This window comes from Lampetra fluviatilis, chromosome 5 (genome assembly GCF_964198595.1).
Source record: "Lampetra fluviatilis chromosome 5, kcLamFluv1.1, whole genome shotgun sequence".
NCBI classification, from domain to species: Eukaryota; Metazoa; Chordata; class Hyperoartia; order Petromyzontiformes; family Petromyzontidae; genus Lampetra; species Lampetra fluviatilis.
The window spans coordinates 23499426-23524079 of record NC_136279.1 but is presented as its reverse complement, the minus strand read 5'-3'; the positions used below and the strand labels follow the sequence as shown (position 1 = coordinate 23524079).

The 24654-nt window shown below is 50.0% G+C and overlaps 1 protein-coding gene across 2 annotated transcripts in view; it reads left to right on the top strand.

Moving 5' to 3' along the window:
* The window catches only part of LOC144932780 (clavesin-2-like), a 30920-nt gene extending 8155 nt beyond the window's left edge, over positions 1-22765 (top strand). The window contains exons 3-5 of one of the 2 annotated variants that reach the window (XM_078857228.1): positions 8865-8975; positions 13265-13560; positions 20839-22765. In XM_078857228.1, the coding sequence (XP_078713354.1) occupies positions 8865-8975; positions 13265-13560; positions 20839-20923 (492 nt within the window). In that variant the 3' untranslated portion in view covers positions 20924-22765. The other variant, XM_078857229.1, reaches the window with a different exon arrangement.
* The last annotated feature ends 1889 nt before the right edge of the window (positions 22766-24654 follow it).

Here is a 24654-nt window from a genome sequence, read left to right as displayed (position 1 = left end):
TCACCCAAGATTTGACGGTACATGGCCCCGCCCATCGTCCCTTTGATGCAGTGAAGTTGTCCTGTCCCCTTAGCAGAAAAACACCCCCAAAGCATAATGTTTCCACCTCCATGTTTGACGGTGGGGATGGTGTTCTTGGGGTCATAGGCAGCATTCCTCCTCCTCCAAACACGGCGAGGTGAGTTGATGCCAAAGAGCTCCATTTTGGTCTCATCTGACCATAACACTTTCACCCAGTTGTCCTCTGAATCATTCAGATGTTCATTGGCAAACTTCAGACGGGCATGTATATGCGCTTTCTTGAGCAGGGGGACCTTGCGGGCACTGCAGGATTTCAATCCTTCACGGCATAGTGTGTTACCAACTGTTTTCTTGGTGACTATGGTCCCAGCTGCCTTGAGATCATTGACAAGATCCTCCCGTGTAGTTCTGGGCTGATTCCTCACCGTTCTCATGATCATTGCAACTCCACGAGGTGAGATCTTGCATGGAGCCCCAGGCCGAGGGAGATTGACAGTTCTTTTGTGTTTCTTCCATTTGCGAATAATCGCACCAACTGTTGTCACCTTCTCACCAAGCTGCTTGGCGATGGTCTTGTAGCCCATTCCAGCCTTGTGTAGGTCTACAATCTTGGTCCTGACATCCTTGGAGAGCTCTTTGGTCTTGGCCATGGTGAAGAGTTTGGAATCTGATTGATTGATTGCTTCTATGAACAGGTGTCTTTTATACAGGCAATAAGCTGAGATTAGGAGCACTCCCTTTAAGAGTGTGCTCATAATCTCAGCTCGTTTCTTGTATAAAATATACCTGGGAGCCAAAAATCTTTCTGACTGAGAGAGGGTCAAATAATTATTTCCCTCATTAAAATGCAAATAAATTTATAACATTTTTGACATGCGTTTTCTGGATTTTTTGGTTGTTATTCTGTCTCTCATTTTTCAAATAAACCTACCATTAAAATTATAAACTGATCATTTCTTTGTCAGTGGGCAAACATGCAAAATCAGCAGCGGATCAAATACTTTTTTCTCTCACTGTATATATCTTTTTTACGGGAGGGTCCTGCTTTTGTGCTATTTGAGACATTGTCCGGGTGAATCGCGCCCCAGCAAACCCCCGAGGGCAGGGAGACGCAACCACACTCTGCCTGGCGGTTTGTGCGCGCGTGGCCGCTCGTGATGCGCGCCCGGTCCCCGCTCCGGCTACGCAACGTGGACAGCCGTGGGTTGTCAGTCCACTGCTGGATGAGAGCCTCCGCACGCCGTGCACGCTCTTGTAAGTTTTTGTTTGACCATTCCTCATCATGGCGGCCAGCACCCACGGGTGCACAACTCAGATGTCTTGTCCACTCGGTGTGCTTTGACGACAGGCGATGTACGCACTTTCTGTGCTGTTTCCTCGGGGAAAAATTTGGGCGTCTCACGCAACAGCATGTGCGTGATCCACCAACACCGGCTGCAGGGCACTGGGTTACAGGGCCACAGGGTTATATTATTATTAGGCCACAGGGTTATAGGGCCATAGGCTTACAGGCTCACAGGGTTATAGGGCCAAAGGGTTACAGGGTTATAGGGCGAAAGGCTTACAGGGTCACAGGGTTATAGGGACAAAGGGTTACAGGGTCACAGGGCTACAGGCCGTGCCACTCGCTATCCTGGAGAGAAGGTAAATGCGCATGCAGAACTCTGCACTGTCGGCAACGGCTTGTGTGTCAGATGAGGTTTGGCTTCCCCTACGCGAAGCCAGACGTGGGTGGTGAGATCTGTGGCGCAGTGGCTAGCGAGCCGTGCTACTTGCTACGTGGTTCGGCGACCTGAGTTTAATTCCCGGCCAAGGCCCCTCCTTCCCCAGCACGCACTGATGAAGTATGGACAAACGACCCTGCGTGACCGACAACGTCATGGGGAGGCCTGCAGCGAGCAGTGGATTGGCAATGCACGGGACATTGTCATTTAATTTTCGCAAGACAGGTGACAAAAAGGTGGGATTCCCACCTTTTGCCCCACTGCTGTGAGCGATCTGCCAGTGAACTCATTGTGATGAGCTCGATGGCAGCTGAGAGGCCGGAGGCAGCGATGGATGAGGGAAGCCTCGCAGCTGTCTAGACCGGCATTTGAACCCGTGCTCTCTAACCTGCACGTGCACCCATGCTAGCCTGTGCAGTAATCGTTGTCGAGGCCTGCGTTCGTATATATATACAGTTTGCAAAAATTGCAAATGCACATTTCCTTAAACCAATGTCATTGTGAGCGTCACGAGTGCCGCCCCGTTCTTCTGTGCAGGGGTTAATCGTAGGGCACGAGGTTCTACGAGCTGGCATCACGGACCGCATCACAGGGCCGGACACGAATAGAATCCACGATTTGTTTACCGTATCATCAGAAGACACGATGTATCCATTGCCGCATGAAGGTCTCCCAAAGCCGTCGCCACCTCTCACGTTACGCCGTCTGGCTTCAGCTCGATAGTTGTCATCAGCTCTCCGCGGCCTCCTGTAATCGCTCCACCTCTGCCGTGGACGTCCTGCCAGGCGTGCTGCCCAACTTCGTGGCTAGCTGTGGACGCGGAGAAGTGCAGTTGCAGGAGAAACCAGACGGGCCGTGGCCACACCGCGCGTGCCGGGGCTGTGGACCGAGCACGAAGCGATTCACGCCAATCTCCTGGTCTTAAGTGGCCGTGCACAGTGTGCACGTCACGGTGGCACGGAGAGGTGTCACGCCATCAAAACATAAAAGGCATGCGTGGTGTCCTTGGTGATGCCACGGGGCCTGCATAAGTCTTATATGGGTGCAATGAAAACATAGATTTAAAAAAATATATATTTAATATATGTGATATATAAGATTTGGGCAGCTGTGGCATTGAATTTGCGGATTGTAACTCTGTGCTTTGCATCTTAGGCTGTGTGGCTGAAAATAATTTCATAATCACGTATGAACGTGTAGGTCGATTCAATTCACTGCTGCAGTATAAAGGGCGCACTGAGTCCTGTCTTTCGTAAGGGTTGTTTGACCATACTTCACTATGCCGGTCATTGCGGGTTGTGAAGAGAAGTTGCCCAACACCCAATGTTCAGACACCACTAAATGTTGTCTTTGTTCAGATATCACTAAATGTTATCTTTGTTCAGATATCACTAAATGTTCTCTTTGCTCAGATATCACTAAATGTGATATTTGTTCAGATATCCCTGAATGTTATCTTTGTGGGTGATCTCAGCATGATCTCATATGAATTTTGAATTTCTGCTATTGATTCACAGTTGTGTTTGATGCCGTAGGGCAAAGCCATCGATAGATACCACACTGAATGCTAATTCCCTTCTTACTTTCATCGCAACAGCTGATCGAACGCCATGGCTCCGCATCTTACAGAGAAGAGTCTTAGAGGATTTACTTTGTATTCGCATTGAGACACATGTTTAATCTTATTACGGCGTCACGATATTTTAGTGTGTGCGGGGGGGGGGTGTATAAATGGATGAACATTCAGCCCTCGATCGGCAGTGCGGCACTGCGGTGCTGCTGCTGCTGCTCTTCCCCTGGCCTCCGTGTCACCTGAATGTCGCCTCTAGCCCCTTGGGCGCGGGGGGGGAGGCAGGGAAAAGTTCCACTCACCGAGAATGACGACATTGCAATAATTGGGCAACGCTGGAGAAACTGAAACAAAAAATAAATAGTGAACTCGGGTTTTGGCTTCGATAACAAATTCCACAACAACAAGAACCGAATCAAAGCACATTCCCCTCGCGTGTTTGTGTGCACGGTCACAGCCACGCAATGTACGATGTCCACCCCACTGCTCAGCGCCACACCAGGGCGTCGTGCAATCTCACACCGCAGGGAGTGCATTGGGCCTCTCAGCAGGGGGACATCGTGACACGGTGACTGGGAGGTAATGAGCATCCATCCGTGGGTTGGACAAGCAGGTTGAACAGAAACACACGCACGGGAGCGGCGTTCGCAAACGTGGCTGGGGGTGTTTGGTGGTCGCCACGAGATGAGTGGACGGCATGCGAGAGAGGGTTTTGTTTGTTTGCTGTTTTGGGGTTGGACCGCGTGATGGATGGACGCGTCGCCGTTCTTTCGCAATTCCACCCGCGGATATTGACGCGCGCGCCTCCATCGCTCAAGCAAAACGAAAAGAAGAAGCCGTCCCCAACAGTCTAAATGGGCTTGCCAAAAATCAAAGCGTTCCTTCCCCGTCGGTCTCCACATTTGCAAATCGCTGGCTACCGTAGAAAGAAAAAGAAGCCCGGCTGTGATGCCATAGATTTTGCGCCGTCTGTAGAGAATGAACGACAACGCAGGACGTTCATGTGCGGTGGTTCAGTTGCGAGAGGTCATGTGCACAAGGCAAGTTGCGAGAGGCCATGTGCACAAGGCAAGTTGCGATTCCCAGCATATAATTGACCCTGAAAGGCGAAATTAGAATTTAGCGGCGCTAAATAACGCTTGCTTTCACACGCCGCATTCGGCAGGATTTGAATTGGGGGCCGTCCATAAATGACGTCACGCGATTTTGGACGATTTTTGACCCCCCCCCCTCTTGTCACACGGCGTCACAAAAAGTCATACCCCCTCAAATATGACGTCACAAAGCTCTGCCCCCCTCCCCCCCAAAAATAAAACATGCTTCAAATCGCTTTAAACTATTGGCATTGTAGTGCGTATTTAATGTGGCGTTGCACTCTGATGTTGTAGGAGAAATCATTTATTAAAAAGTGTATTTAATTAAGTAGAACGTGTTTATATTTATTTAAAGGTGCGCATTTTGATGTGACGTCACATTTCTCAAAACCCCCCTCGTCACACATCGTCACAAATGTCTGACCCCCCCCCCCCCAGGTGCGTGACGCCATTTATGGATTGCCCCTTGGTAACGCCGCAATGAAATATGTATTCGTAGTTTTATTGCGGTTAAACATTTATGGCCCCTTTTGCGCTGGTCTGTATTACTTATTCACGCTTAAATGTAAGTAGAGTACATAAATGTGTAATTTAGAAGAAAAAAAATGACGTCAACGTTTTAACTCATAATGAACACACCGCTGCGTTGTCTCGCGTCATCTCAGCCACATCGAGCCAAGCCCCCTCCCCTCGCACAAGGAACCGCGATAACTTGCTGCAAATCATTACCACGTTTATTAAACAAAAATTAATAATAGCGAAATACATTTTACGTAAGACGGCACAGTTTCAAAAAAAAATGTGGTCGCGATGAATCTGATGGAAGTGTCACCCGGTGGTAGCGTGACATGCAGGTGCGGTGTGTTAATTGTTGTTCGTTCATTGTGAATTGTCAATGTCTCTGCGCTCGTGTTTGCATCGTGTTACAAGCGTGGAGGTGGCGACCGTCGCGATGCGACAGCTCGTGGAGCAGCAGTGCCCTCTGGTGGACACGTCAGCGACTGCGTCGCTATTTCCGTGGTCTCCTGGGTGACTGTGAGGGAGATCAACCGCGGCAGATGGCCTCTGTGCTCAGGGCCTTCCTCTCGTTTGCCTCATGCTGGGGTTTTTTCTGTGTTGTTGGGGGTCCCGGGTCTGAACAACTTAGGACGACGATGTGTCAACATCTTGTTTTGGGTCCAAGTCTTTCTTCGCATGTCCCTCTGTGCGCAGTTTATGTGGCCAAACTTTTGCGGCTTTCTCCGTCTGAGCGGTATGTTTGCGTAGGGCTGGACTTGAGTGAGAAATGGTTCCACTTCACGTTGGCGCAAGTCCGGCAATTGGTGACATGCATGGGGTGAGGCAGTGGGGATGAGCTTCAGATTGAAGCTGTCAGATGTTCGTTTTTGGATAATTAGGCCCCAAATTTGAATCAGTTTCATGTTTGTGGATTAAAATTTGGTAAACGGTAAAAATAAATTTTAGTGCACTAAATGTAACTTTAAATATTTTTTATTGCATTGAATGTTTTCACATAAAGTATCATCAAGAAAACAATCATTGTAATGTAAGGTTATTTTAGGCTGAATCATCAGTGGTGAGTCATCTGTGAACGGGTCCTGGACCCTGACCAGCGTGGTGAAGTATGGCCAAACATCCCCCATGACCAACGCAGCACGGGGAAGGCCCCATCCAGCAGCGGATTGACAAAGGGCTGTACATTTAAAATTATTATATTCTTGGGTTTTCGGTAAAGTCACGTAGATAGTACTCGTTGGTTATTTCGGTAAAGTCACGTGACATTACCGAAAGACCCAATAATATTAATTCCTGCAGTCACGAAAGCTTTAAGTCGAGATTTTATTTTTGACTTAACATATCTTCAGGAAAAAATTTATGGCATCCTCTGAATTATTTTGTAATGGGGTGGTTTGGGCAAGCGTTCATCCAGCAGTGGATTTACCATAGTTGATGATGATGATAATGAATGCAATTAATGTAGCCTGAAGCAGTAAATCATTCTTACGCACATTAACCACATTTCCATTTCTATACACAACTCTTAGCTCTGGAAAATGTTGATAAGAGACTCCAAGTTGGTATTATTTAACTGGCAGACGACATGAGTCATAAGTCCATAGCCAAGCATCCACCCAAACTGGTTCACGGCATATATTCATATTTAGGAGGAAGTGACAGTTTTTTTTTATCAGCAGAGAACATTAGCTTCCGGGCCTAATATATATTTTAATGGGACACAGCGTTGCACACTGAATAGAAGTTCCAGGGCCCAGAGGCCTCTGCATTCTGAGTGGTTTTGTGGCGACGCTTTGTGCTCCGCGTGAACGCTAAACCAAAGGTTCGAGGAAGATGCGCACCCATCGCCAATGTTCCCGGCATCCGTCGGGTCTTGCCACGTTTCGCAAGCTAAGCAGGAGCGAACCTGGAGCGCGCTTGGACGGGCGATCGCTGTGCTTAGCGGGTTGTCAGTGGCTGTGGGGCTACGTGATGGGCAACGCCTTCAGCAGCCGGCACTGATGAGCGTGGTGAAGTATGGTCAAATACAATCTGAGATTTACACGGCGTGGGGAGGCCCTCTCCAGTACAGGATTGACAAGGGGGCTATACGTGTGTATATATATACACATGAGGTGTGCAGGAACATTCGCCCGAGGGTGATACGTAACTGGGTGTCCATGAAAGGTAAGAGTCACTGTGCAAAAAACTAAATACTGCCACTTACGAATAAGGTTCACAGTTCTGCATGTCCCATACAATTCAAAAGACAAACCAATCATGAGTGTCATTGTGGGGAATGTAAGTGACAACATAAATAAGCAGAGGATACAATTCCTTCCTATGCCTGTCTCTGCACGTAAAAAAAAATCATCATCTAGATTTGTGATTGATTACACATCCCATCGGCCAACAAGGCCTTTTGGGAGTGCATCGCTTCCACAGCATTGGTTCACACAAGCCTGGGTTGACTCACAGGCCGACTGATGCAGCAATCGTCCCAGCTCAGATGAAGTTACACAGGTCGGGTTGAGAAGTGCCAAGTACATTAACCACATCCCTTGAAAATATTACCTTGAACGCATGCCCAATCAATATCTTGTTTTCATTTCACGTGAACATTGTGTTCTTAAAAAATACATTAAAAGCAAACTGCTGCAATTATTGGACTACCAAAATTCATCCGAAATGCGCTGTAACTTTAAATGTTTTATATTAAATGCCCGAATGTATGTTCCAAAGAGATAAAGGCATTTTGCGTTCACTCTTCTCCAGTGAATGTGTTTGTTTCTCTCTCCACCAACTCATCTTTGAAGTCCCTTGCCAACTCTCCGCAGCAGAGGCGAGTGGAGCGGCTGCCTGCAGCGAGGGGATTTGCACTTGAAAGGAGAGAGAGGGAGACAGTTCTGCAGCAGCGTTTCTCATTGGCCGCACAGATCCTGGCTGTCACATGGCAACATTGCCCAAGTTTCATTATTTAGTGCGACAGATTGCATGCTATTACGTGCCCATGCCAAGCAGCAGGAGCTCTAAATGAAGTTAAAATTGTACATAAGTACTCGCAGTCCCAAATGGAAGAAAAAAGTTACTTCCAATGAACTGGGGTGGCATTCAAGTGTGTGCAATGTGTGTATATATGTTGTGTGGTGTGTACTTCTTGTATAATTGGGTGGGATGATGATATTGACTGTAAACACAACGACATTAGATTTTTTTCCAGTTAAATCACATTGATGTTTATTCCCTCGGCCGGCTTTAAACTGTCGTATTGTTTTATTTACCAGGTAAGGCCCCCACTGAGCTATGCAGCTCTCTTTCAGAAGCGACCTGGCCCCAAATGATAGCCCAATGAAGTGACTTATCACGTGGAAATATATAGCAGCCAAATATTCTAAATGCGCGTTTCTAAATGCGGAGGGAAAATCCGAGGATCCGGAGAAAAATCCACACGACGACGGGGAGAGCGATATGCAAACTCCAAATAGATAGCAGGCGTCAGGGCTGGGATCGAAGCCACGACCTCGCCAGGCGAGGTAGTTAACATTTCACTACCGTGGCATCCAAGCTTGACCCAACCCCACGCTTTACCTTCAATCTCCACAGCCATTCAGCAATACGTATAATGCTCTGCGCCCACCCCCACCTACAGCTGTGTGATCATCTGTGCGCAGCCGGTGTGATAGGGAACTGAACTGCCCATCACACTCGTGTGCTACGAACGGTCAGAGACAGAGTGTCCTATGCATTCTTCGTGTAGTCCAAATATATCTTACAAAGCAATGACCGCAGGCCCATTGAGGATGGTGTGTTTTTTTGTGACGTGCTTTCAGTCCCAGCCTTCCTAAGTGGGTTTAAAAAATATAACATGAAATATTTACACGGCCGATTTTAAGTAACTGCGCTTGCACACGCTGCCACGTCTAATTCCTCCACCGCCACCTGATGCCCCGTGATCCCCAGGACAGCTTCCCGGCGCGGTTCGGCGGGGTCCATTTTGTGAACCAGCCCTGGTTCATCCACGCGCTCTACACGGTCATCCGGCCTTTCCTCAAGGAGAAGACTCGCAAACGGGTGAGTCATTGCGAACCCGAGCCGAGCCGTGCCCGCCTGGTCTCGGTATAGCCCGGCACGGCCCGGCACGGCTCGTCTCTTGCCCGCCCGCACAGGAGACGGACCCTCCTCGCCCCATCTCAGCCCCCACCCCGCCCCATCTCAGCCCCTCCCCCTCTATCCCCCCCGCCCCATTTCAGCCCCTCCCCCCCATCCCCCCCACTCCACCCCCACAGCCCCATCTCAGCCCCTCCCCCTCTATCCCCCCCACTCCATCCCCACAGCCCCATCTCAGCCCCTCCCCCTCTATCCCCCCCCACTCCACCCCCACAGCCCCATCTCAGCCCCTCCCCCTCTATCCCCCCCCACTCCACCCCCACAGCCCCATCTCAGCCCCTCCCCCTCTATCCCCCCCCACTCCACCCCCACAGCCCCATCTCAGCCCCTCCCCCTCTATCCCCCCCACTCCACCCCCACAGCCCCATCTCAGCCCCTCCCCCTCTATCCCCCCCCACTCCACCCCCACAGCCCCATCTCAGCCCCTCCCCCTCTATCCCCCCCGCCTTATTTTAACCCCCCTCCACCCCCACAGCCCCATCTTCACCCTCTGCCCCTCTATCCATAGAGCCAGACACTCACACACGGACGATGAGAGGGAGAGAGAGACACTCGCTCGACGCCCCATGGGTGCCACTGGTGCAGGGTGCTGGCGCTGTGTGCGGGGGTTGAAATGACGATGCACAGGAGGGTCGGCAGCCTGCCTCGCCTGGGTCTGGGTCTCACCATCGATGGCGAGGCGGGAGAGGAGAGTTTGCCCGTCGAAGCCTCCCTCCGACTCGTCTCCCTCGCTCCGCAGCGCAACCAGCCAAATGTGCGCATCACGTGCACATAGTTAAACGCTTTGAAATTTCAAGCGTTCTGACGCTTCAGCGCTAAATGAAATGGCAGCTGTGTTGTGGTTTTTGTTGTTGTTGCAGAGTGCTCGCAACATTTTGCGCGCAGCAGGTTTCGCGCGAATTGCCCGGCAGACTCTCAGCCCGCGTCTTGTTTAAGCCGTCCCTTGATGTGCACGCTGCAGCAGCAGCAACAAGAGTGACAAACATCAGTCCCGGTCATTTGTACCGCGTGGCCGACGGCGTTAGTTCGAAATGGAACCAGAACGCGACGAGTGGCCACGTGCGCCTGCGTGCTCCGTGACGCTTGGGACGGGATTGCCGCGCGGGGTACCGCGGGTCGGTTTTTTTATTTCGGCTTTAAGACGGAGCTTGCGGTGGGGCGCGTGTGGGCGAGTTGGCGGGGCTGTTAGAATCGCGAGCAGTGTCTCCCTCTGGTCGTCTCGGTTTTTGTTGTTGTCACAGATGGCATTTAACAAAAAAATTGACTAAATAATATAATTGCCTGTCAGCAGGTGAGGCTCACTCGATAAAGTTTTGGAGATGTGTGTAATTTTACTTTTTCGATTACCCTTTACTGATCTTCATTCCAGAACGTAGTGCTTCTTCACCTCCCTCGCTGTTTGAAATGCTCACCGGATTATACACCAGGATACAGCACGTGGGCCTAAACATCGACGTGATGTATGCTGGACTTCTTTCGCACCGTACGTAGCCAACCGTGCGAGTCGAAGGTGCGAATCTCTGCATCGTCCCAGACCTACGGGGAGGCTGGGCAGGCACTGTCCCCACCAGGGTGTTAAACCGACACGACTCGGGTTCCAGGCTCAAACGTTACCACGATACGTGAGCGGCTTCTCGACTATACAGCCTCAGACCGGTGACCCATACAGCCCTCGCAAATTCTCCACTGTTAAACTATGACGAAGAATCCTAAAACTCACGTTTAGCTGCTTGTCAGTCGACTACTGGGTGAAGGCTTCACCACGCAGGGATTGTTTGTCCATAGTGAGCGCGGCTCGGTGACGGGGAGACATCGCCCTAGAACATCACTCACCGCTGACATTGTCGACGGTGGAAAATCAAACTCGGGCTGCCAGATTCATCGCGCAGTGCGCTCGCCGCTCCACCGCCGCTCCCGTCTTAACAAGGTTCACTCCCCCCCCCTTGCCTTACAAGCGAGGCGAATAACCGTGCTTACATCGATGCTTCAATTGGCCATAGGTCAGCTGCCTGAGGATCCTGCTGTGTCGCCAAATTGCCGGGGCGGCTTGATAACGCGGCGCTTTGGTGAACGGTTCACTGGGCAGCAGCAGCAGCAGCAGCTCTGTTGCTGTCACGGCCGCGTTCGGCTGCTGTCCGCACGTGGGTGCTGAACCCCCGCGCGTGCAACGACGTGGGACTCGGTGCATAAATCACTTCGGCGACCGCATTTGCGTTTAATTGGGGGGGAAAGCTTCCCTCGTCCCCACCCCCCCAAAACAGCAAAAGTTAATTGACGATGGCGCAGACAATGCAATAAGCTCCGTGATGGATTGGAGCAGATGCCACTTAGAGTAATAATTCAGAAATTATGACTTTGCGATGCCACTCGTGCATCACGCGCGGCGCGCCGAGCATCCTCAAGGTCACGGGAGAGAATTAACGAGAGGTAAAATTAACGCGAGAGAAAAAAACAACGCGCGGGAACGTGATGTAAATTGGAAGATCTCGTTAAGATGATTTCAAAACTCTCTTCCTCCGAGTGACCTTGATACACCTTAAATGCATCATCTGATAGGTGCTTATTAAGCCCTATTTAAAGCCACGAGGGACGAAAGCTCTCTGCTCATTAGTCAGAGAGGTTAAGAAAAAAATAATGACAGAATAGACTTTGTTTATCCCCGGAAGCAGCAATGAGTTTCAAGAATCGGCATCTTATGCGTGCGTGGCTAATTCCTGATTTGTACTCTTTTGCCTGTTGGCTGCAATGTGAGTACTGTGCCGAGAGTAAACCCAGATGCGTGGGGGGACAACACGTCGAGGTGTGTGCCCCGACGCGAGTAACCATTCTTGGTGTACTCTTTGGGTCATTCAGTCAAGTCACGTTAATATAAATAATAGATCACGACAGTTGCGATCGCGACGCAAGCAAACGTCTTCAGGCGAGAGAGAGGAGCTCTCCTCTATTATTTCTGTTTACGTGACTTGACCGAATGACCCAAAGAGCGTGAATTCCTGCAGTCACGAAAGCTTTAAATCAAGATTCACTCTTGGTGTGCCACCACGTGCTTGGCACGCGCGCGACGCGTCGCAGGCGAGTGTCGCGGTGCGTGCGCGACTCTCGCGACTCTCGCGACTCTCGCGACTCTCGCGACTCTCGCGGCTCGAGCGGCAGGGCGACGAGCAAGCGCGTCGCGGCGCCCGGAGCGGCTGACGTGCCCGTCACGTGCACGCCGCCAGGTGCGTGCTAGCCACTCCGTGTTGAGAGCTGGAGTGAGCATCACGCTTAGAGCCACGGGCCACTGGCGTTGAATAACTGTATAGAGAGAGAGAGGAAAGAGAGATGTATTCATAAGAACTATGAGAAAAATGAGAGCTAGGATCGAGATGCATTGAGACGAGCGCTCCATGAGTGAGCTGGGAGAGCGATGAAATCGGGAGGTGGGTGTGAAGGATGTCTCTTCAGTTGACGGTCGACGTTCGAAATGGACTGCAACCCTCAAAGGAACTGCGCCCCCCCCCCCGTCGCCCCCAACCTCCCACCCCGTGATCCGTGGATCAAACAAATAAATCGAGACGCCGGTGTATGGCAGCCAAGAGCAGTTCATGCGAATGCCGTCGCAAGACGTCACGCGTTTGGCGCAAACGGTCCTTAGCTGACTGTGCCCGATGAATAAATGGATGAAAAGAGTTGTTTTGGGTTAGATCGCGTACATTGTCGCCTACGTGTTGTTAAATTGAGTGTATGAAGTCTGGCGAGGTGGAGCGCATGGGCATGACAACGCTCGTGTCCCCAACGTCTACCCAGACGCACACGCTCGCTGACCCCCCCCACACGCCACCACGTGGCCTGCAAGGTGTGACCGAGGCCGCTCGCTCAATTATTCCACAACGTTCGCGTAGTCAAGCCTGACTTACTCACACGTGGAATAATGAAGTGGATTCGTTTGAACGCCGCAGCTGGCTGCTGCTGCTGCTGAGAGGAATAAGTCCGAGTGATGTCGCGGGGTCGGTTTTGGCCCATGGGTCGTAGACGGTGGTTTGGAAGTCGGTGCTTAGGTTCGGACGGCAATATTTGGGGACGCTGTTCTGGGAACTATTTTCGGCACGCCGCATCCATCTCGCCTTCTTGTGGATAAAACATCGACGGAGAAGCGAAGCCGCGTGAACGTGCGCCCGCGGCTTAACGTCAAACAAACGGTTTTCGCCGCGCAGATTTTCCTGCACGGGAACAACCTGACGAGCCTGCACCAGCTCCTGCACCCCGAGATCCTGCCCTCGGAGTTCGGCGGGAACCTGCCCCCCTACGACATGGCGACGTGGGCACGCGCGCTGCTGGGCCCCGGCTACGACGACAACGACGCGGAAGGGGCCGGCGCGCCACACGCCACGCTCGACGGCGGCGGCGGTGACGGCGGTGGCGGCGGCGGCGGCCTGCTGATCGTGGGCCGGCCCGGCGCTGCTGAGGAGCAAGAAGACGGCGGATGTTGCTCGCAGCGCCACATCAAACGGTCGGTTCTTTTGCGCTCGGGTGACGATCGCCGATCGCGTCGACTGCAATTGGCGCGCGTGAATGCCGCGCATCGACGCATTTCTGTTTGCGGTTAACATTTCTGATGAATTACATTTAGGTGAATGCAGGGTCCTATCTTAGCTTAACGAGATCCGTGTAGCGCCTTTACCAAGGCGCTTTACAGCGACCATAAAATTGTACATAGCATGATCATAATTTGTAACGAAGAATTAGGTTATTGTAAGCGGTGGTGCAGTTATGATGCAGTAAAACAAGAGAGATTCATAAGGAGGGGTTAGGATAGGCCTGGTCGTAGCTGCGGGGGGGGGGGGGGGGTAACATAAAGCTGGGGAGGCTGAGAAGTAATGAGGCATCATTGCATTGGGAAGACAAAGTGGGGGGCGGTGGGGGCTGGAGCCAGGAGGGAGAAGTGGGGTGGGGGGGGTCTCCGCACCGCCGACGACGTCCACTGAACGTCCACGCAACGTCCACGCAGTGCAGCAGCGGAGTCCCCGGGGGAGGGGGGGGGGCGACGAGGAAGAAAACTAAGATGCAAAATGAGACTATGAAAATGACACGTGTAATCAATTCTTGAATTGATTTCAGAGCCCAAGTTGTGACAATTCATTGAACCGCTGGGGGAATGAATCATCGCATGCCGATGCATTGCTGACAGCTATTGCAGATGCTCGACCTGAATGTAAATCACATTAGCAACATAAAAATGACGCCCGTTTTGTAATCCACAGTTGGGTGACGGCCTCCCCATGCCATTCGTAGGGGTTGTTTGTTGGTCTACAGAAGTACAGCGCAACAATGGGATTGTACTGCTGTGCCCCCTGCTGCCTGCCACGTAGTAGCCCATGTAACCTATAACGTGACGACAAGGCCATCCGTGCACTGTTGAGGCTCAACCCCGTTTAGATTCCGAGATGTGAGAGGTCGAACGCGCACTGCAGGTGGCTTGGTCACCAGGCACCGTTATCCCGGATCATTCAGCTTCCCTTGCATCCTCCGCCCGTCGCTTTCTTCTCTGCACGCCATCGCGGAGGCGCACGCGCTCCAACCCTTTTAAGTGGTCAATTAATGCTTTCGTTTTTCATCTTTTTCAAATGGGTGTTGTTTCAAACCCGCATTTTGTATGCTGTTTGTTGTGCTCACCAACCGACCTGTGGGTGGGTGCGTGGGTGGGTGGGTGCGTGGGTGGGTGCGTGGGCGGGTGGGCGGGTGTGTGGGCGGGTCCGTGGGCGGGTGGGCGGGTGCGTGGGTGGGTGCGTGTGTGGGTGGGCGAGTGCGTGGGTGGGTGTGCATGGGTGAGTGGCTGAGTGGGTGGGTGCGTACGTGCGGCGTAAACTGATTGTGTAAACAATTGTTTATTTCGGTGATGATTGCCAGATGTTGGTAAATTGTCCCTTGCTGCAAATCGGTCAGGGCTTCATGCCCAGTCGCTGAGGCAGGGAAGATGCCTGTGAACCACAGTGCATATGGGCACGTCATTGCTGCTGCCGTTATTGATTATAATTATAATGTGGAGATGATTATGATAATGATGATTACCTGTGGTAAAAAAAACTATTGAAAAGGTGGTTAAGCTATTATTTTCTATATTTTCACTTTCTCGATTAGGACGGTTGGTTACATATGGTGCGAAAGACGTTCAACATACGTGTTACATGCGTAGAACATACGTCCAACATACAGCCAGCGAGCAACACCAGATGTTAAAAAATTGTCCCTTGCTGCAAATTGGCCAGGGTTGAATGCCATATCCATGTGAATCGCAGTGGCCAAAACCAATTCAAAATGTGGGAGAAAAAAAAAGTTCCACTTGGTTTTGTAACTTTACTTGAGATTTTGTTAAAGCGAATGATACATTATCAAGCTAGAAGAACAGTTTAATTTAAATCGAAGAATATTTTTTAAGTGGAACCATTTATAGAAGCCTCCCGACAGATGCGACGGAACACAGCAAACAAACTACCCACGTTGGTTAGCGAAAATGTTAAACTGATTGAAATTTGTTGGATGACGTTGACATTCGCCACGCATTTGTTTAATATTCTCACTGCAGCTTAGCTGGGTTAATCTTTTACGAATTTAGGCTTCAAATTAGCCTCACACCCCACCCCCACCTCGCCACCCTCCCACCTCTCCCCCTTCACGAGTTGAGGCCAGACTTGACTATTTAATTGTATCATGTCATGCTGCATTATAAAGGCACCTCAACTGGTTTCTGGATCACGTGACCTAACCCGCAGACCTTAAATTGCAATCACGTCGGGGATGCCATTGCAGTGTAACGGTGAGAACATTCGCGTTGCACGAAAAAAAGCCTCACTCTTTCAAAGGACATCTGGTTATCTTGGAAGAGTAGGCCAAACGCTGTCTGAAGGGTGCTCTCTAGAACTCTATACTTCAATTTCGTACTTCATATTCGCATCTCATCAGATGAGCATTACCATTTTACTTTATTTTACGCGATTATGGGCACTTACCTGCTTTCGGAACGCTAGTTTGTGTTTTGCCTGCTGCTTTTCAATCCTGGGCTGATGAGCCAAATCCTGCAATCTGCGTCGGTTTCAAGGTTAAAAGATTCGGAGCAAATGAGCCCAGACGCAGCAGAATGTACAATCGCATCACAGCGTGCACTTTTGGCTTGGCAAGCGATTGGAAATGTCATTAACTGTTTCCGGATGAAACTCTTTGTTAACACGAACAACCGCAAAAAATAAAACGCGTCGTAATTACGAGGTCCTTACTCGACTCAATGTGTCATGGCCCACGTCCGCGGTTCCGTCTGTCAGTGCCGCAATTCTTGAGCGAGGGACAGTTAAGCAAAGTCATTTTTTTTTATTATCTTCGATACATTTGTGCATAAATGTGTTGCACACTCCATTTACTCCGTTAATGACAACACGTCCTGCACCAGCAACGTTAATGTTAGAAAGGTTTTTTGGTTTGTTGCAGCATTGATTTCAAATGTTCCTCGATGTTTTGCACATATTTTGCACTTAATCTGCAAGTTCACAAGATGTCGTTGCAGTTTGCCAGGTCAGTCTGCCAAGCTGGCAATGCTGAGATTCTTCGTTCGAATCTAGGCAAGCTTCCTGTCTTTAAACCGGGCTCTTAATTGTAGCGAGGTGATGATCTGGGCTCGGTCACCGATGACTGCACAAAAAAGATCGTGTTAAATGTTGATATTGCATTCAAATTGGCAGGCACTGTGCGTACATATATGTCACCCTGCCTTGGTGCAGAGTGTTTAGTGTCGCATTGTCCCTTTAAACCGGGCAGGTGGCTCAGCGGTGGAGTGAGCGGCTCACAAAGTTGCGGAGTTCAGATCCTGATTGGGGGAGGGGAGCTTGACTCGACCCATCAACACTTTGTGGTCCATAAAATCAGTACCACTTTGTGAGAAAGTCAGAATCAGAATCTTTATTTATGCTGGAAGAATCCGATTATCTATGAAGCTCTTTTTTTACAGATGTCTGGTAAGTCAACAGTGGTTGTCCTGTAGATAGACTCACCCCCGCCATAGGCATGTGGAATTTCCACCACTGGCTCAGATCTGTGAACAGGAGACGGGCATTTCTGCATTTGAGCAGAAAATCACCTTGACGTCATTTATGTGCACTTACCAAGGGATGAACTCTTGTTTTTAAACGTTTGCTACTGGAGGTGTTTCAAAACTTTTATTCCTCACTGTTATTTTTCAATTATTAAAATAAATGTCCCATACCTGTGTAGTGGGTACAAATGGAGAGGGAGAGAGACTTCTCTGGAGGCAACACGTTTATCATAACAATAACAAAAGCCCTAACACAAAGGGGTATCTGCCCCTTCCACCAGGTAACCTAAGCAGGATGTCCCTCCGGGCTGACGAGGCCCTCACACAACTGGGGAGGCTACCAGAGACCGGACCCCGACTCAGGTCCGGGTCTTGTCTTCGGGGCTTCTCTTCAGGTCTTCAGGTGTGCAACAGCAGCCGGACCCGTTCAGGGGTCCGGCTTATATAGTCAGTCCCGGGGCTTACTCCGCCTCTAAGCCACGCCTCCCTTCTCGAGCCTTCGAGAGGGACCTGGCCCCGTGGTCCCCCAGCCCCCTCTTTGGGGGCCCCGGGCCGGTAGCTCCGGTTACCAGGCCTCCGGGTTCATACAGAGTGTCACGGCCCCCTGTGAACCCTTCCACCACGCCTGGCACTCTCGCCCCCTATACACACAGCCCGGCTCACGCATCATGCAGTGGCATCCCACGATGGCATCCCACGATGCCACTTCACCTGTAAGGAACTTGCAGGGCAGGAATGGATTTTCTAATTTGAGGTGCGGTTTAAATGACAGCCCGGGCCGGTGGCAAACGCAGCCGCCGGGGGAATGAATCCGACAACCCTGAAGCTTCAACGCGCAGCCACCGTGCGCTTCGTCAACCCTTTAACCAGAGCTGGCGTGGCCTGAAGCAATCGAGCGATGTCATCAAGCAGAGTAGTTAGGTTTAAAAAAAATCCTGGCGTCTTTTCTCGGAGCTTCATTATTATTATTAAAGAAGCTGTTAATAAGCTGCTTGTGCATTCACGTGCAGTCTTATTCTGGCAGCACAAGACGCGCAGTAATGAATGTTATAACTCAGAGCGGCGTCCGTTTTTTTTTTACCGCATGTGGCAGCACATTGAGATTTATGATCGCTTTTACGAAGGAGACCCGGGACCCCGCTGTCACGAATATATATACCCCGCGCCCAACGGGGGTATAGATTTGGTACATTGTGGACGGCAGAGGGAATAACAAATACATTGTTGGACTGTACTTCTGTGCGCTTCATCCGTGCTTCCAGTCTTCATGCACCAATCCGCGCTGACCGGCGTGGTGAAGTATGGTCAAGTAACCCAGACGCACATTCAATCAGCATCCTCACCGTGGACTTGTGGTGCCCTTTATCCAACAGTTAATCGACAACTCATTTCTGCGTATTGAGTCAACAGTGACCACCTTCCACTCAAATAAGCATTGAGGCAGTGACCATCTACAATTTACAGCCCTAAGCCTGTGGTATAAATTCCATGTTCCTTTGACAGGGGCGAGTATATCCATACAACAGCCACTGTTGACTTCCAGTTCACTCTTGCAAGACATTCAGGTCACTATCGCACGTGAGACTATCCTGGTTGTTTCAGTGCTCGCCTGTTTGAAGAAAATAAAAAAAATGATTGCAAAGTGGTAGGTATTTTATCGATCCACGAGGGATGATGAGCTGAGTCGACCCCCCACTAATATGTGGACTCACAACCTACCGATTGCGAGCGGCTGGCTCTACCGCTGAGCCACCCGGCTGAGTTAAGCAAATATGTTATTTTTAAAATGCTTTCCAGATACCGTGAGGTATGGAGAATACCACACCAACGTAGTCGCGCGTTTATTCTTAAGCCTGACGCACGTGTTGCTCTGTGCGTTCAAACGGCCACTCAATGAGTGTGGGATGCCGCCCGGCGGCGGCAGCGAGCGGGCCTCTCGCCGACACGCCGTGAGCTGCCCCTGGCCCAATGGCTCGCGTTTACGCCTCTCGCCACCACCAACACAGCAATAGCAGCAGCTGCTACAGCTGCAGCAGCTGCAGCAGCAGCAGCTGTAGCAGCAGCAGCTGTAGCAGCAGCAGCTGTAGCAGCAGTAGCAGCAGCAGCTGTAGCAGCAGCAGCAGCAGCTGTAGCAGCAGTAGCTGTAGCAGCAGCAACTGTAGCAGCAGCAGCAGCTCGTGTGGATGCCCTTCCAGTTGCACACAGCGGATCTGCATAGGTTGCTGCGACTGCACCCACAAGATCACACACAGCCATCATCATCATCAGCCATGTTCAGTCCACTCGTGGATGAAGGCTTCCTCAAGCATTCGCCAACTCTCATCAGTGTCCTGCGAGACATTTCATTACCCGTTTGATGCTTACGCGGCACCGTTACAAATGAGATTTTCCACATCTATAGATGATCTAAGATACCTACCAAAATAGATAAATAACCCATCTACTCCCTCGACAATGGGCTGACTTCATCGCTCGTCTCTGCAGTGGCCATCCTCTGCGGCGCGTCCCCTCCTCTGGACGCATTCCCGTCGAGAGTCTCGGCCACGCAGCGACCCGCCCGGCACAAGCCCACTTTGCTTTCCATAACAGTCAATAAAATTTGCGTCGTCTCTCTCGCACGTTTTCCAATCCACTGGTCTCTGCGTGATTCCAAGTTCGCACCTCTCCCCCAAGCTCCTCGCTGTGTATGCACCTTTCAGCCTTCGCTTAATTATCTTCGGCATCGTCCGCGTTTCTTAACCACACGTCATCCCAGGTGGTTATGCAAAAACCTCGCAAGGCGTGGACACGCATGAGCTGGCTCCAGTCATGCGGACGTTTAAAGGAATTTGCTGACCTTAGCTGTCAGTAGGTTTTGAAATCTTCAAGTCAGAATGTTAAGGCAGGCATAATGGGAAACGTGCTGATATTTTAGATTTTGTCCGACGTGCGTTTCCCGCTTTTTAATAGCAGAAAGCAGCGTTTGCTGCAGGCGTTAGCGTACCGTGGCATGGTGGAGAGACGGATGTCTGCGCGTGACGGACAGAGCTCTCGCAACGCGTTCACGCAATCATTAAGGACGAGCGCTTACAGATGGGCGCGAACGAACGAATATTAACGTTAGCTACGCCTGCCCAAGCAACCATTCTGTCGGGAAATACCGCGTTTGGCGGTGGGGCAAAAGCATAAACAACAGCAACAACAACTTAACAACATTCAATCATGATTTTAAGCTTTCACGACTGCTGGAATTCATACTGTTTGGTTATTTCGGTAAAGGCACGTAGATAGAAAAATAACTAATAGATCACTACGTTTCGATTGCAACACAAGCAATCGTCCTCAGGTGAAGATGAAAAAAAACTGTTGTTGGCCGACTCTCTGAGTTGCATTACATTTCTAATTTTGATAAGTTTGATCTTTTTCTTTGTCTCTCTCTCACCCTGTTCCCTCTTTGAATTTCACCCCCACCCTCTCGCCCGTTATGGCAGCCCCCTCCCGCTCCCTTCCCTCCCCCCTCGGATTAGCCGAGGTATGCCTTGCTCTGCGATCTTACATTGACTTGCAAATTCCATCTCTAGCCCCGCCCACTTACCCTTGGGTTGTACCCACCTCAAACCTTTAAAACCTTTGGCTGCAGTAGCCGTCCTTCGTAGGCGCTCGCTAACACCGCTTGCCCCCGAAAAGTCTGTTTATGCTACGAGGGGGATCTTTGTTTTTTGTGCGCAGGTCCCAATCGGTGGTGGAGCGTGGAACCCTGCAAAGCGTCGACAAAGAGGAAGACAACACCCAGCCGCTTTTATCCCTCGACTGAGCGCCCGGCGAATTACTTCACCCACAGCCAATCATCGTCGTCGTCGCTGCCGTCTCACGGGAACGACGGCAAAACCACCGTGCTCAGGCCGGAGTCTCGGCAGATGCCGCTGCTGCTGCTGCCGCTGCTAACCGACGAGAAGCGTTGCCAAGAACGTTGAGACTCGACGAACCAAACAGAGCTACAATAACTTTTGGTGTCACGCACCTTCGTACATTTGCAGGGGAGAGCAATTGCAGTGGCGATGACTTCACCGCGTGTCCGGTGTTTGCGAATTGCGTTCCCCTGTGTTGTTGCCAGTATTCTTTGCTCCTCCTGCAGTGGTTCAGACTGCCCAGTTGCCACCGCTGCTGCCGCTGCTGCTGCAAGATTCCTGTGAACCGCGCTCCCCACCCGTCACGCTCGTGGCTAGTTCTGCATTCTCCGCGCCAGGGTAGTGATTCACCGCTCCCACTACCACCACGTGGCAATGAATGGCCACGGCCCAGAGCCACGCTTCCATTCAAGGGTCGCTTTGTCGTCTCTGTTTTTACCGTCTCGGCATCGTGGCTTCTCATCTATTTCTGTCTCGTTTGCACAGTTTTGGTTTGCTCCATTGAGCTTGTTTAAACTTTTGCATATCATTTGCATATCATTTGCATACATCGGATTCTTACACTGATAATTCAATGCATGTAAGGCCAGATAACACATTTTAATCTATGAATCGTTACGCCCTGATCATGCGTATAACAATGCACCGATTCATTGCTTAAGGTGCAGTCCTACACTTTTGATGCACGCATACAATTGTGCGTGTAAGACAACGGTGTGTCATCAATGCTGGTGACGTGAGTTATTATTAATGAGTGTTATATTAAAGCTGACAGTGTGCGTAAGGCAGCCGGGACAAATGAGACCGCTCAAACGAGCAAGACAATACAAACGAGACGGTACAAACGATCAAGACAAAACAAACGAGACGGTACAAACGATCAAGACAAAACAAACGAGACGGTACAAACGAGCAAGACAAAACAAACGAGATGGTACAAACGATCAAGACAATACAAACGAGACGGTACAAACGATCAAGACAAAACAAACGAGACGATACAAACGAGCAAGACAAAACAAACGAGATGGTACAAACGATCAAGACAATACAAACGAGACGGTACAAACGATCAAGACAAAACAAACGAGACGGTACAAACGAGCAAGACAAAACAAACGAGATGGTACAAACGATCAAGACAATACAAACGAGACAGTACAAACGATCAAGACAATACAAACGAGACGGTACAAACGAGCAAGACAAAACAAACGAGACGGTAAAAACGAGCAAGACAAAACAAACGAGACGGTACAAACGATCAAGACAAAACAAACGAGACGGTACAAACGATCAAGACAAAACAAACGAGACGGTACAAACGATCAAGACAAAACAAACGAGACGGTAAAAACGAGCAAGACAAAACAAACGAGACGGTACAAACGATCAAGACAATACAAACGAGACGGTACAAACGAGCAAGACAAAACAAACGAGACGGTACAAACGATCAAGACAAAACAAACGAGACGGTAAAAACGATCAAGACAAAACAAACGAGATGGTAAAAACGATCAAGACAAAACAAACGAGACGGTACAAACGATCAAGACAATACAAACGAGACGGTACAAACGAGCAAGACAAAACAAACGAGACGGTAAAAACGATCAAGACAAAACAAACGAGACGGTACAAACGATCAAGACAATACAAACGAGACGGTACAAACGAGCAAGACAAAACAAACGAGACGGTACAAACGAGCAAGACAAAACAAACGAGACGGTAAAAACGAGCAAGACAAAACAAACGAGACGGTACAAACGATCAAGACAATACAAACGAGACGGTACAAACGAGCAAGACAATACAAACGAGACGGTACAAACGATCAAGACAAAACAAACGAGACGGTACAAACGATCAAGACAATACAAACGAGACGGTACAAACGAGCAAGACAAAACAAACGAGACGGTACAAACGAGCAAGACAATACAAACGAGACGGTACAAACGATCAAGACAAAACAAACGAGACGGTACAAACGATCAAGACAAAACAAACGAGACGGTACAAACGATCAAGACAAAACAAACGAGACGGTAAAAACGAGCAAGACAAAACAAACGAGACGGTACAAACGAGCAAGACAATACAAACGAGACGGTACAAACGATCAAGACAAAACAAACGAGACGGTACAAACGATCAAGACAAAACAAACGAGACGGTACAAACGAGCAAGACAAAACAAACGAGACGGTACAAACGATCAAGACAAAACAAACGAGACGGTACAAACGATCAAGACAAAACAAACGAGACGGTACAAACGATCAAGACAAAACAAACGAGACGGTACAAACGAGCAAGACAAAACAAACGAGACGGTACAAACGATCAAGACAAAACAAACGAGACGGTACAAACGATCAAGACAAAACAAACGAGACGGTACAAACGAGCAAGACAAAACAAACGAGACGGTACAAACGATCAAGACAAAACAAACGAGACGGTACAAACGATCAAGACAAAACAAACGAGACGGTACAAACGATCAAGACAAAACAAACGAGACGGTACAAACGATCAAGACAAAACAAACGAGACGGTACAAACGATCAAGACAAAACAAACGAGACGGTACAAACGATCAAGACAAAACAAACGAGACGGTACAAACGAGCAAGACAAAACAAACGAGACGGTACAAACGATCAAGACAAAACAAACGAGACGGTACAAACGATCAAGACAAAACAAACGAGACGGTACAAACGATCAAGACAAAACAAACGAGACGGTACAAACGATCAAGACAAAACAAACGAGACGGTACAAACGATCAAGACAATACAAACGAGACGGTACAAACGATCAAGACAATACAAACGAGACGGTACAAACGATCAAGACAAAACAAACGAGACGGTACAAACGATCAAGACAAAACAAACGAGACGGTACAAACGATCAAGACAAAACAAACGAGACGGTACAAACGATCAAGACAAAACAAACGAGACGGTACAAACGATCAAGACAATACAAACGAGACGGTACAAACGATCAAGACAATACAAACGAGACGGTACAGACGAGACGGGCGGTTCTGGGATGAGAGAATCGTCATCAGAATCTCGAGGTGGACGAGGACCGTGGCATCACGTTGCACGCCACTGGTGCCTCCCCACGGCGCTGTGACGTCACAGGGGTGGGGGCTGGGGATGAGACGGCTCCTGGCACGGGCAGCGAGCCGCACGGCGCCCTTTGACCCCGTGTCTTTGTCCAGTTTTCGGGCGAGCTGGCCCGAACGGACGGCGACAGGGCGGGCACGAGAGAATCGGTGCAGACGGGGCCCGAAGAGGGTTTGATTCTTCCGTTGAAATCGTCGTGAGTGACGGAACCCGTTGCACGCGGTCCCTCCCGTCGGATGCGGGTGGTGGCGGCGCGTGGCTCGACGCGGCGTCGAAGGGCGGCCTCCGATTGGGTGCCGCGGAGTCGCCCGCGCGTGCAAGGCAGGGGTGGCACGTGACCTGGGGCCACCGATAGGCTCGGCATTTCACGCCCTCCCTGTTACATTCGGAGGTAAAAAAAAAATCAACAACAATATTTTAAATGTTTTGTTGCTTTATTTTATTTGCCTACACGTGGTGGTCAAGTGTTTTCTAATTTTTGTTTA